The 15,046-nt window shown below is 39.7% G+C and overlaps 1 protein-coding gene across 1 annotated transcript in view; it reads left to right on the top strand.

Annotated features, from left to right (window-relative positions):
• Positions 1–15,046, top strand: part of LOC117398090 (latent-transforming growth factor beta-binding protein 4) — a 73,028-nt gene that overhangs the window by 18,278 nt on the left and 39,704 nt on the right. The window contains exons 4-5 of the mRNA XM_034911407.2: positions 5,989–6,194; positions 12,059–12,229. Of these exons, the coding sequence (XP_034767298.2) occupies positions 5,989–6,194; positions 12,059–12,229 (377 nt within the window). The remainder of the gene's footprint in view (positions 1–5,988; positions 6,195–12,058; positions 12,230–15,046) is intronic.

Genomic DNA, 15,046 nt, shown 5'->3' with positions numbered 1-15,046 from the left:
GATTCAGAGGGGGGTGACAATCCTCCACTTCCGTCACACAAATTATAACAATACAGGGAGAGGGAAGCACCATTCGAGCAGCGTTTGGGCAGTTTGCTGCAGTGCTAGTATGAATTATTTACTTGCATTCCATCAGCTTCTCAGAAAGGGTGCAAGAGTTGGTTCGGTGGCTCAGATGTGTTACCCTTTCACCTCTGGGTTCAAATCCAAAATTAATTTCCATTACCAGCCACGCAAACAACTCAACGGTGGCCCTGATATGATGGCATACCGTCTTCCTGGTACTGTGACCTTGATACTGCAATGGATTACTAGCAGTGTGTGTTGGTTTCCTCTGTTCTAGTCTTTTGCCAGTGAAGCTGTACCACCATTTGTGACATCTATCGTATCTTGAAGCAATGTCACTGATTAGCTTCTGAAACTGCTTATCTTGCTAAACCTGGTCAATTAACCCCAAACAGCTCCTAGTGTCACCGGGGAGAAACTAAGAGGGTTGTTTTGTGCCGTTTGCTCTTCTCTGTTAGTCTCCTAATGAGGCTTCTATTGCAACAGATACTGTAGGCAGCAAAAACACAGTGCCACAGAAATCAAAGGGTCGAAATAACAGTTTCAAGTAGACTGATGTTTTGGATAGTGCCCGGATCTTGATGGGTGTTTGACAGTTATGGAGTAATTCGATGCTCCCCACTGATTTCGGAAGCTTAGAAAAACATAATTCCGAATACGTGTTGCAGTGAAATCCTAACAGATCAAGTCGTTTGAGCAGTCTTGGTTTGGAAGCACCCACCAACTGAGCGCCAACCACAGCCCGCTGTGAAAAACCTGGTGTGCTTTCTCGCTTAAGTTTGAAACCCACTTTGCAAAGAGCAGATGCAGCTTTTTGAAATCACAGAACCCATCTCCGGGATTTGCATAAACTACTCACATGAGGGATTTGACTAAAAGGCATAACAGTGTGCGAATCATATTGCAGGGGATTCTCAATGTCATTCAACTAACTGTAATGATCCATTACTAACTGGTTACGGTGCCTTAAAGTAATTTATCTAGTTCATTAGTGCCACCTACTGGGTTGTAGTGTAGAATATGGGCAGCAGTGTGGAGTAGTGGTTAGGGCTCTGGACTCTTGACCGGAGGGTTGTGAGTTCAATCCCAGGTGGGGGACACTGCTGCTGTACCCTTAAGCAAGGTACTTTACCTAGATTGCTCCAGTAAAAACCCAACTGTATAAATGGGTAATTGTATGTAAAAAATAATGTGATATCTTGTAACAATTGTAAGTCGCCCTGGATAAGGGGGTCTGCAAAGAAAATAAATAAATAATAATAATAATATCATCTCTCAGTTGTGAGGAGGGTGGAGAGCTGTGTAGATATGCCTCGGATACATCTGGAGTAGCGTGGGTTAAGTAGCGGACTAAATAATAGAAGCTTCACATGTGACATGTATGTTATAGAATGAAACTGTGGAGCTAGGCTTGGTCTGAACCATTTGGCTGATAAAATAATTATGCAAAATAATCTGTGCACGTACCCACAATCCGTGTCTGGACTCTATACTGCCTTCCGGACTGGACTGAAATCAAACCAGCCTGCCCAGCCTTACACAGATCACAAGCGCCCCTGTGTCCTCAATTGTGTAACAGTTATCTCTCTCTAGGGAACGTTATGACAAGTTCAAAGTCACCACTTACTTCCAGTTACTTCCCAGAACTATGACCTTTTATTGTTTTGTTTTCTTGGCAGAGGACCAACGCAAGGCGTTTTTCATCTTTTTTTTTTTAAAGTGATCTGTCTTGGCAGTGCACTCTAACACAAAGACAGGGTGAGAAAGACCATAAAAAAGGACATTTTTCATGTAGAACAAGCACTGTTATCACAGGCTTCCCTTGTACATCTGAAATAAAATAGGGGGGGTGAGGATCCAATTAAAAGTATCCCAATTAGCCCATGGTTATTATAATTCTGTGCCATTACTGTGCTCGCTAAGGCCCTAATGTCACAGTTCACTTGCAAATCAAATTGCCCAAAAGCAACTAAAGATCACAGATTTTTACAGATTAACTGTTATACATTACAGTAGCTGGTCTCGATTGCTTTGTTGTTGCTGCATTTTCCTCATGTGAAACTGGAGGAAGCGCAGTGTAACTGCACAATAAAGACAGACTGACTTACAGAGACTAGTGGGTGAACTATGCATCACAATTGCTGCTACAGCAGGACCCTGGTTTTACGTCTCATCCGAAGGAATAACACCTGAATATCTTCTGCAGTTCTGAAGTAATACATTTTGAATTCAGCCCCCTGTTAATTCATGTGGCATTAATTACCCCGTATTCATTTTGTGTTCTTTTGTAACAGATGATGTTGATCACATGTAAAAGGCATTTATTATTATTATTTGTTTATTTAGCAGACGCCTTTATCCAAGGCGACTTACAGAGACTAGGGTGTGTGAACTATGCATCAGCTGCAGAGTCACTTACAATTACGTCTCACCCGAAAGACGGAGCACAAGGAGGTTAAGTGACTTGCTCAGGGTCACACAATGAGTCAGTGGCTGAGGTGGGATTTGAACCGGGGATCTCCTAGTTACAAGCCCTTTTCTTTAACCACTGGACCGCACAGCCGCCTATATTCATAGCATTCATAGCATCTTTTGCCCAGCAGGGGATTGTGAGAAATGTTCATTCGTGCATGTAGGTTAAACAGATTACCTTAATGAAGTCCAAACATCCTCTTTGGCTTCAAATTAGGACTCGAAAAACACTTCTGTTTACAGACTGTGGTAAGAGTGGGTTAATGGTGGCTGTTTATACTAATAAAACAGACCGCCAATAATTTTTAAACATGCTGTTTGGGCAAAACCTCCCACATGTGGATTTACTGAAAGTCCAAGTCAGAGCAATCAGAGTTACAATTACAAAAAACTAATTCATCTTTTAATTTCGAAAACACAAATCAAATTAGATCATTTGTATATAACACAGAATCTACACAGAACTTTTCTTGTCTAATTTTGTTTTGTTCTTTCAAAATCTTATCGCATAGACTTTTATCCTGTCGCAGTAGAAATCAGACAGCAAACGTAATGTAAATACTTACTGGATCGAGTTTATAAAGGATTTTGTGTTTATGAAAACCACTAAAAAGGTTAGACTGAAAGATAATGTAATAGAAATAAGAATAATAATAATAATAATGTACAATTGCGCTGAGTAATTGGGCAATGTCCAAAAAAGAAGAAATAACAAGCCTGGTATTTTGGTAAGGCCCTCTGGACACAGCTTAATCCCTGGAGAAATTAAAAGCTGGAAAGGGATGAGGAAATCCACTCTGCTGTGTTTTGTAATTTGATATCTGCATCGGGCTTGTGACTTAAATATATAGCAACCAATGTTCAGTTGGTGGCAGTCTTTACCTGTTCTCTTTCAAAAGCACTGTATTTTTTCATTATTATGATGAACTTCTTACAGCTGTAGTATCGGTATATTCAGTAGTATGTTATCCCACGTGGTGCTCCACTTAAATGACAATTCAATGACAAACATTTATGCTAAAAATATCTTCAATGCGGAAATATCTTGTATTAAGGCATACAGACCATTAATGTGTACAAACTTTATCCTCCCTTGAAAATTGCTTAAACTGCGTTACTTCTTACAGTATGTGTTACAACTTGCAACAGTAGGAGGTTATACATTAAATCTTCAAGCTGTCATGCACAGGTAGCTCATTTTTTTATTTTATAAATATTTCTAAAAACAAACAGCCACCACTGTATATCACAGATATGTACAAATTCCAGAATATATCACACGTATACCATATAACTGTAAGTCGCCTTGGATAAAGGCGTCTGCTAAATAAACAAATAATAATAATAATAATATAACTCCATGTACACCAGGACTGTTCAACTCGCACCCCATTGCATTCTGGTAAGTGTAGCTAACTGAATTTCCTCACATTCCATTGGCTCCCACTGTTTACTCTTAAATCATACACATCAAATCATATTGCAGCAGCAGGGAGGAAGCAGTACACTTCTCCAATATGACTGGATATGACATATGACAATAAACATATGAGATCGGGTCATGCGAACACAATCCATGCGAGGCAGTGCACGAGGCTCGCCAGCCGCTAAAGACAAAGAGAAGAAAAAAATAAAAAAACCAAAAAAATGTAATAAGCACTTCCAGTGACAGAGCTAACGTCCTGGAGCTGTGAAGAACTTCCAAGGAGAAATATCGGGACTTTTTTCCTATGCATCGGGACGCGGGACATTTGCTCGAAAATCGGGGACTGTCCCGACCATATAGGGACTGTTAGCATGTATGCAAAGCAAATCTGTAGCTGTGCTGAGAACACTGGATTCAGTTTCCTAGTTTAGAGGGTAGGCCCGTGGTTACCAAGGAAACCTGACAAAACAAAACAAGCCACGAAGCACAGCCCTTCCCCCCCAGGGACCTCTATGTTTGCAAATGGTTACTCAGCGCTGGATTCTTGGGACAATTTACATCATTTCAACCTCATACGAGCAATAAAACTTAACATTGCACAGGGCTGGTTAGGTAGTCCTTGCATCAGGGGATTGTAAACTACAGTTGGCGCTCTGGGGAAGCCTGTTCCAATACGAACACAGTACAGACACCTTTTGTTTTCTGAACTAACCTTGTTATCTTCAAACTTGTATGGATTTATGATCCCATCACCAGAAGCAGCTCCACTACATGACGTGAATGGAGCAGAACCATCAACTCTCATAGACCACAATGTAAAAGAGAAGCTCTCGTCAGCTCTAAAGCACTGTTAATTTAGTCACATGAATATCCTACAGGTTCACAACACAGCTATGCAACATAAGACCACCGGTATAATATAATTCTGGACCACTTCAACTCAGCTAGGAAACTCATGCGATAGATTATTTATTGAAACATAGATTAGGCAACACTACTACATTATTCATATTTTACACTACATTCTTTGGCCTTTGGCCTTGCCCATAAATTAGCTTGCAGATAAGTGGGGAGGCTGACCATAGGGAAGCCATGGGAAGGGGGCAGGATAGCTGCCCTCCCCTGTTAGACGAAGCCCAAAAGCAGGTGGATGCTGGGGAAGGACGAGGTGAAATCTGATGCACAGCACGGACGTGATGGATAGAGACAAGCTATAAATCCACATAAATAAGAAACTAGCTATTCGATTGATGGTTTGAACCGCTATTGAAAGCGCCATAAATATGTTTTCGTGATTTGAGGTTAAAAGTGAGTTCCCTGCCTGAACCACGGCCTTTGCTGAATTACATGCACTTTTCGAAGTGTCTCCTTTAAAACAGCCAGACCGTGCAAGCGCAGGGTAATAAAGTTGCTAACTTCTGACCTTGTTATTGGCATGGTGCAGACCCATTCTGTCATCGTGAGGGTGGGTGGTAGGACGTGACTCAAGAGGCTTGTGTGTTATTCCAGCCAGGCGGGGCTGTGCACGCTTAGTGCCACTTTTATCTCGGTTTCCTGTTTAGAGCTAAGGTGATGTCATAGTAAATCTGTACAAGGGGCTTGTTTGTTATGTTTTGTTTTTATACTGTAGTTTACCTTTCACACAATGGAACAGGGTTACTTTTGCATGAAGTGCTCCACTATAATGATTTACAGCTAGACTAGGGGCGGGGATTCTATTGCCCATTTTTCCTCACTCAGACCCATTACTTATTAAATATCTTGGTATCACTGAACAGATAATAGTCTCCTCTTTTTTTAAAAAAAAGCTAAATATTTTAAGGAGCAAGACATCTCACAAGTAGACTGGTACCCCGAATATATATTTTACAAAATGTGTATTTTGCTAAATATTGGCAGGTCTAATTCCAGCCACTGTTTAATCACACCATTTGCACCAGTGCATTAATCTCTTCTGAATATAGCCCAGTGTTTGCTAACCTGTCTCCTTGCTCCTCCGTGCTAAGTCCTGTGTTGGTCCCCAGGCTGAAGGAGGCTCAGTCTGTGCTTCAGAAGAAGTTGTCGGGGTCAGGCGGCCTGCCTGAGAAGATGACCGCCCTGCTGTCTAAACACGTGGAGGCCCAGCGTGGGAAGCTGCTGTCCGCGGGGCTGCTGGTGGTCAAGGAGTCAAGCGTGAAGATCGTCCGCACTTCGCAGGGGGAGTACACCGTCTACCGGACCCCCGCACCAGGTGAGAGACAGACCCCCACCCCGGGGGACCTGTTCTAAACAAGCAAAATAAGAAAGTAGTAAACGTTTCTGTCTCGTTGCTCGTATAGATTAACATTTAGTTATGAGACTGCCCAAGCTCCTTTCCTTATAAAAGATTACCATGGGAATCATAGCACAGGCATTGGGTTAACTTGATCTATTCCATTTATGATTTTATAGACTTCAATCTAGTCCCCTCTTTCCCTTATTTTTTTCTGGGCTTTATTACACTATGCGTTTACCATGGTAAATATGTATTAGGGTAATTAGTTGTCTATGTGATCCAGTTCTGCTGGCATAGCTCACACTGTGCTTGGCCACTCTGAACCAGGGTTCAATTGACATTAGCTCTTCAGCTATAGAACATTTTTTTGCATCACCTCTAATTTTAGGATTAAGACATAATTAAAAAATAAATAAATAAATAATACATATATTAACTTCATGTAATCAGATAAGCTACAGAATTATATTGCAAAAGCCTATGAGAAGCCATAATAGTATTACAGTATTTCATGTTAGATTTTCCACTAAGTATATGGGAAAACTACAAAGTGGTGCAATTAAATATGTTGCATATATAATATTATTCAGCAGGTTTCATTTAACTTTATGAAACAAAACTAGTTAATTCTGTAGGGTGATGCAAAACTTTTGGCCAGAGCTGTAGGTTATGGTGAAAACAAGCAAACAAACCTTTACGGTCACCTCAGTAAAATAGATCACCTGACAGTGAAGGCTCCTGTTTTTACCCATTATCTAACCAAAATTCACTGCAGCTCACAGTTTAATAAACATCCTTAAAACCCCACCCTGTCCCTTTAAAAAAAAAAAAAAATCCTCATGTTTTAATATTTTGGCTCGTTTTCCTGGTTTTTGTAACCTGGGGAGACTGATAAGGTTATTAGCCAGCCTGTGGTTACTGCCTCACCTCAACTGTGTGTTTGCAGTCCAAGTGCTCTGATATGCCAATGTAACCAGGTCCTGTCGTTGTTTTAGTTGGCCAGCCTATGCCCGACTCATAATTAGATACTTGACGGATGGTGTTTTGTTAATAAGAAACAAAATCATTTTCCCAGATGATCTCACCAGCGTGTGTTGAAAAGTTATTTCACGTTTTGTTTTAGAAAGAGGCAGCACAGAAAATGTAGTCCTTAACCGGAGCAAAACTGAAAGTCAGCGTCACCGTCGCGATTACTCGTTCATTTAGCAGCTGCTTGCTGCGAAAAAAACACAGTTACATTTTGGGAGTCAAGTGAAAAGCGAAGGAAATTTGAATTCACTCTTTATTCTTCACTAGTTCATACCCTCTTACTCGCCCAGCAGGAGATTGTGAGAAGTGGGTAACACTTTAAAATAAGTGTATGTAATTCCATTGTCACTAACACATGATTTCCTACTGATTTCAAATGAAATTCCTATTGAATTTCACAAGCGTGAGTTCATGACATACTATTCATGACTTCATAACATTTCCTTTAATACACATGAAATAATCATGAGCAGACACTTATTTTAAAGTGTTACCGAGAAGTGTTATGCCTTATACAGATGATCCTGTGTTACAAAGAAACATGGAATGAATACGGGTAATTAAATCCAGGTGAATTAACAGGGTCTGAATTTGAAATGAATTGCTTCAGAACTCAGAGGAAGTGCAGAAGATATTCAGGTGGTATTCCTGAGGGGTTCAGCAGGAATTCATTAGGAATTTGCGGCCATTATTTGAAAGTGTTACCGAGATTTCCTTAACAAACGAGCCCACATAACTGCATGTTTTTTGTGTTTCTCAAAGCAAGGTGATTTATTCAGTTTGGGTTATATTACTGTGTTGATGCTCAAGTGCAATGGTGTCTGGCTTTACATGGAGCATAGCCCCCCTTTTGTAATTAAAATAATAAGCATATCTGGCAGCCATCTGTGAGAGCTGCAAGGCTGCCTGATGTCAGCCTTTAGACAGGTCTGTCAAACGCTTTCCGAGAGAGGAGAGAAGAGAGAGGGGAGAGGAGGGAGAGAAGGGGAGGAGGAAGGGGAGAGGAGAGGGAAGAGAGAGTGAGAGGAGAGGAGAGGGGGGAGAAGGGAGAGGAGGAAGGGGAGAGGAGAGGGAAGAGAGAGTGAGAGTGGAGAGAGGAGAGAGGGGAGAAGGGAGAGGAGGAAGGGGAGAGGAGAGGGAAGAGAGAGTGAGAGGGGAGAGAAAGGAAAAAGGGGAAGGAGGGAGTGAGAAAGAATTATTATTATTATTATTATTATTATTATTATTATTATTATTATTATTATTATTATTATTATTATTTCAAATCCTTATCCAGCACGACTTACAATTGTTACAAAATATCACAGTACAAAGTATCACATTATAAAATATCACATTACAGATAAGGTACAGTAAAATCAGATGCAGGCAATGGCACTACAACGGCAATGCACAGAGCATATAATACAATACAGCGACAAAGGTATGAGGCTGCCATTAGCAGAACTGTAGCACAGTGAGAACACTGTCATCAAACCTGGGATCATTTCTAATTATAACAACAATTACAATTACAGCAGCATTGTTTGCTGAAAGTACAGTTACAATAATATATATATATATTTTTAATTACAGTTACAATTATGCTGCAGTAATGACGATCCCACAAAAAAGTAACATCATTAACTACACACATAATCATGCTTACTCTTATTATAAAATACAAAAAAAGTGCATAAAATGCCAGAAAAAATATGCTGTTTTTTTTTATCACAGTTGTTTTTATTTTCTGTTACTGGGTACTTTTTAAAGCCTGCCACAAGTACAGCAGCACTATAAATAAAATGGGATCCTGTGGTATGTTTCAGATTTAGTGCTGCTTGTAGTAGACGTGCTCATCTGTATCCACACAAAAGCAGTGCTGCACAGCTGCGGTACGTTTTACGCTTCTCTGTGCTGGATTACACTGGTTTGTATACTACCCTTGTAATATCCGGTCATGCTGTTTGATAAGGGATTGGTTTCAGATGGGATTTGACACATTTCCATGACATCATTGCTAATTACAGTACAGGGCAGGACAATGTTCAGTCTCCTGTTACTCCAAACCAAGAGGTTTCAAAGATCCAGACAGTACAGTGCTCACAATCTCCACAATCACCTGCTCTCTCTCTCTCTCTCTCTCTCTCTCTCTCTCTCTCTCTCTCTAGTTCATATATAAAAAACAGTAAAATAACACCTGATAAACATTACTACAGTAACATATATATACTGTAAAACCTGGTGTATAAGTCACACCGGCGTATAAGTCGCCCCCCCTTTTTGAGACAATTTCAGGAAAAAGCCTATAGGTCACACCGGTGTATAAGTCGCTTCCCCCTTTTTAGGACCCCCTAAAATACCTAGAAAATAGACTTATACAAAGGTTTTTTTTACAGTATATGTCTTTGCAAAAAACTTTGTTAATACATCAGTTAGGGTTGATATTAAAACGACAAAATTAGGGAAATGGGATGTTAGGGTTTTCAAACACAAACTCTGCATCCCCTCCTTAGCAGCAGTGGTAGGGGCAAGGCAACCCAAGCAACTACCTGGATGGTATATATTTGATGTTAAGGCCGGTGTCTGGGTAGTTGTGCCACTGAGTAGACCATAAAAACAGAGGAATATTACCAGAGGTAATAAATTGGACAGGGAAAAAACACGATGACAGATTTGAATATGAACCAGCCAACAGTGTACAGCTCTGGCCAAAGTTCTTGCATCACCCTAACAAATTTTGCTTCATAAAGTGGAATTAAACCTGCTGAATAATGTTACGTTACCATACTGAATTACACAGCGCTTTGCAGTTTTAACATATACTTAACGAAAAAAAATTGAAACATGTGACATTTGGAAATCTAACATGAAATACTGTACTACTGTTATGGCTTCGGGTAAACCTTTTTTGTGATATCATTTGATAGTTTCTTTGATAACATGTCATGATGTTAAATAAAATATCTAAATTATGTTCAAACAGTTTATTTTTTATTTTTTATTCTTGATCATAAAATTCTAGGGAATTTGCAAAAGTTTTGGCCATGGCTGTAGTGGGATTTGTTAAAACACTGAAAGGTGTTACCTGGAGGAAGTGACAAATGGCCCATCATGTCAGCAGCGAGGCTGTAAATTAGTTATTTAGAGTTGCTTTCAAACACGAAAGCCTCATCTGGCGAGGGCTTGCGTCTTTAGGTCTGTGCCCAGTTTCAAACACTATTTACATCCTCGGACCTCCGGTTCCTTCCCCAGCCAAGCATCTGCTGGACCCAAGAGCAAAAGGAGAACACCATATGTTAAATTAGATGTTTTTTTTTTGCCTAGGTTGTTTTTTCAGGGGTTTTCTTAGTGATGATGGTAATTATAACCCTTAGTAATATATCTCTCAGAAACATGTCTAATTTCTAAGTCCACATGCAAACCTTAGCCTGTACCCTTGCAAGACTAAGCCACTCGTGAGAAATTCAACTTAGAACAAATGTAGTATTCCTTACAGCCACTAGGGGCAGGGTTAATGGTTCCAGTATAATGTAGAATATTTAGACTTTAAACTTTCTGTTTTATAAAATCCCTTGGATGTGATGGCTGAAACAGGAAAATAATTGAATCTAATTAGATATGAGGTTGCTCTTTAATAAGATATATTTTAGTTTGTACATAATTATATCCCAGGGATGGAAATAAGACTCCTATTGCATAGCCTTTTCACCCATTCCAGGTTTTATTACGAGTTTGATTAGCTACAGTGCATTGGTAACAAGCTCAGGTGTGTCTTATTAAACTCATAGTGAAACCAGGAACGGATCAAACTGCTAAGCAATGGGAGTCTTATTTCCATCCCTGAAGTGACAGCCAGAAATATATACATGTACTACTGAAACTGTTTCACCTTTACTAGAACTACCATGTAGTATATTTGTAGAAATGAACTTGTTAATAGTGAAATCAGGAATGGATCAAACGCTATGCAATGGGAATTGTATTTCCATCCCTGTTTCTGAATGACTATAACTTATTATGGGGCAGCAGTGTGGAGTAGTGGTTAGGACTCTTGACCGGAGGGCCATGGGTTCAATCCCTGGTAGGGGACACTGCTGCTGTACCCTTGAGCAAGGTACTTTACCTAGATTGCTCCAGTAAAAACCCAACTGTATAAATGGGTAATTGTATGTAAAAATAATGTGTAAAAAATAATGTAATTGTATGTAAAAATAATGTGATATCTTGTAACAATTGTAAGTCGCCCTGGATAAGGGCATCTGCTAAGAAATAAATAATAATAATAATAATAATAATAATAATAATAATAATAATAATAATAATGTCTAACCATGCAAAGTGGCATCATGCTATTTTTTGCCTGGCAGCGAAAAGGTTAAAATCTTTTCAGCACGGGTTAGCAGAAAACAAAATGAGATCCCAGAACAAAAAAAAAAAAAAAAAAAACATTCTGCAGCAGTCCAGCACAGTGAAGGGTTAAGAGTGTGGCGTGATAGATGGGAACCCTTACAAACATTGTGTTTGGATCCCAGCCCAGTGCATGCTTCGTATACTGCTTCCAATTAAGTGGAGAGGCATTTGTTTCCAAGCAAGCTTAAAATCTTGCTTTCTTTCTTTTTTTTTCGTGCGTGTGTGTGTGTGTGTGTGTGTGTGTTTCTGTTTGGTCGTCATGTATTTTGGGAAAAGGGGAGCGACTCACAGCTAAGTCACAGCGGGTGAACAGTGAAAGAGAGAGTTCATCTACGACGTTTCTTCTAGAATGAACAGAGACATGGACCTGCTTCGATCTGCCCTGCTGTTTTACATCTTTGTTTTGCTCCCCTCCCCAGCTAGGAATCAAAACACTGCGGGCGAACGCATTAAGGTGCTGTTCACTCCAACCATCTGCAAGGTGCGTTGTGCTGGGGGTCGCTGTACCAACCACTGCGAGAGAGGCAATGTCACCACTGTCTACAGCTCTGAGAGGGGGTATTCACCACCTGGGGCTGGCTTCAGAGTCTGTGAGTAGACTTCCTTCTTTCTGTGTATATTGTTAGGGGGTGTATATTTTAAAGAACAAAAACAAATAAATGGAATGTGTAGGGATAAATGCGCTTTAATTATCTCCATTATCTTTAAACTGATTTGTCTGACAAATTACTGGACATTTTCTTATTTGTTTTAGTGTGTCTGGCAAAGTACTTTAATACGAAAATACAGGTTTTTTTTTTAGTTTTTGGTCAAACTTTTTTCCTGATTTATTTCTATTGCCTGTCATGGATTTTTTATTTCATAAAAATCACTTTTCATGTTGAAAATCTTAACTGGAGAACTACCCAGAATATCAAAATTGCTAATGATAATCTCAAATGGTCTAGTTTACCAGCGTGATGTATTATATTTAGTTGGAGGGAAAGTGTTTAAAACTGTACAGCAAAGCTTCATCAATCTGGCTCACACAGAGTTCATGATGAGTCAGTAATTCAAGTTTAAAAGACTTTCACTCTATCTATACACCCCTGGATACATGAAAGACCCTTTACAATAATTTTAACGGTATTCCCCGTTCTTCTTCACATACCGTGTATGGCTGAGAAATTCCTTGAACTTGAAGGTCAAAGTCTCCCCGGTCCGCAAAGCACACTTGTTAAACCAAAGAGTGTTCTTTAGGCCACGTGTTTCCAGTGCTTGGTTTAGCAGGGAGAGAGCCAAGGCAAGTATACTGTGCATTGATAGATACTGTCAACTGAACTGACTGTAACGGAGGCACAAGGTCAGTATTAAATTCAGTACGGGGCATTCTTTTTTTTTATTTGTTTTTCATGCTACGCCACAGTGGAAATATAGCAGATATATCGCATCGTGATAAACTGTGATAAAAAAAAAAATAATAATAAAAAAACGCAGTAAAGCCAAACAAATGCATTGCGTAAGTAAAAGGAATGTTAATGTAGATTAATGGAATGTAGATTTTATCGTGTGTAAATTTACAGAAGAATAGCATTTATGGTAAAATGTATTGAAAGGTAACATTATAAGACACAAAGCCATGGTTTTGGTGAATGCCTCCTTCAGTGTAACCCTTATAAAAGTTTCCCTGTAGTAAAAGCACAGCAAGTAAGCAATAAGGCACAACAGGGTGTGTGATGCATCTCAATAAATTCATCCAGGTTCGATGGTATCATCTCTTCTGCTGTGCCCTGCATTGTTTTAAATTGTTTCTTAACACAGGCCCAGTAGTAATTCTCCACGTTGTCCAACCGTGAACTGCAAAGTCAGTTTGATAAGTCACCAGGTATTCCAAATCTTTCTCGTCACTGCGAAGCGGTAACACAGATCTGGTATGGATACCTCCGGTTATTACCCCGGGTAACAAAGGACTATTTAAAAAAAAAAAAAAATAGAAAAGAAAAAATATTAAAAAGCACTGATACTGTTGCAGGTCTTGTGAGGAAGGGTCTGCGTGATTTACTAGTTCATACTGGGAAAAGCCTGGTAAAACTGAAAATTACAGAGCAAAAATACTGTGGTCCACTTTTATAAGAGACGGTACACAAGCTGAAACATTTGTTAAGTTCACTTAGTTTGATAAAGTTTTACCTTTGAAGTTTTACCCTTCATTGAACTGATCATTTGCTTAATTAGACCTTTGTAATTATTATTATTTATTTCTTAGCAGACGCCCTTATCCAAGGCGACTTACAATTGTTACAAGATATCACATTATATTTACATACAATTACCCATTTATACAGGTGGGTTTTTACTGGAGCAATCTAGGTAAAGTACCTTGCTCAAGGGTACAGCAGCAGTGTCCCCCACTGGGGACTGAACCCATGACCCTCCGGTCAAGAGTCCAGAGCCCTAACCACTACTCCACACTGCTGCCCTTAAACAGCTTTTAAACAATTGTTTATTGTTTAAGAGCTTTTAGCTCTTAATTGCAGATTTCAAGTCAGCTATAACATTTTATAAGTAACTTGAACTCTGCAACTGTTTAAGAGCAGGAAACAAAAATAAAAAAAGGTCTAATTAAGCAAATTATCATTTGCATTAAGGGTCTAGTTAAGTCATTGAGAGCTAAGTTGGAATGAAAACCAGCAGACACAGGGGGTCCTCAGGACAGGGGTTGAAAACCACTGCTCTAGGCCATCGACACATGCCCTGCGGGCGTGTTTCCAGAGCTGAGGGGCATGTGTCTTCGATTTGCGATGAAATGCAGAGAGTGCTAATGCTTCGGCTCCAGCGTTTCGGAGCTTCCCAGGGCAGAGAAGTCTTTCCTCTTGGCGTTTAGTTTGCCAGGAATGACGTGATGCTTTCCCTCAACCCCTTCAGAACAAATTGAGTGATTTGCTGCAGAGGTGTAATGATCCAAACAGTGGCGGAACTAAATACAACCTTCCTTTAATCCCATGTGTTTCCCACCCAGGAGTGATTCGTTACGTCTGTATAAAGATCCTTCACGGTTTTGATTTCTTAATTAAACCCCATAGATTTTTTGCGACACCGCTTTTGTTAGGGACCTATTGGAAAAAAGCCAGACTCACTTGTTGCAGTCTGCAAGGCTGAGAGCACTTAGCTGTTAGCTTAAACGTGTTCTTAAAAGATCTATCAAGGTGCATGATAGTGGGTTCTGAACTTGTTGGTGCACCCCTATCCCAGACTACTACTGCAAGCGGGGAAACCAGATTCTAATAAAAGCTGAAACTTTTACTCAGCTTCGAATTTACTTGATTTAGTTAAGCATAGATGCAGATTGAGCCACCTAGTAATGTAAGTGATGGCTACTTTCAAGACAAAAATTCACCTAATAACCATTCCAGAATTGCAGAGACTTT

This window comes from Acipenser ruthenus, chromosome 30, assembly GCF_902713425.1.
Source record: "Acipenser ruthenus chromosome 30, fAciRut3.2 maternal haplotype, whole genome shotgun sequence".
Lineage (NCBI taxonomy): Eukaryota > Metazoa > Chordata > Actinopteri > Acipenseriformes > Acipenseridae > Acipenser > Acipenser ruthenus.
The sequence above is the reverse complement of the archived record's forward strand: the minus strand, read 5'-3'. Positions and strand labels throughout refer to the sequence as shown.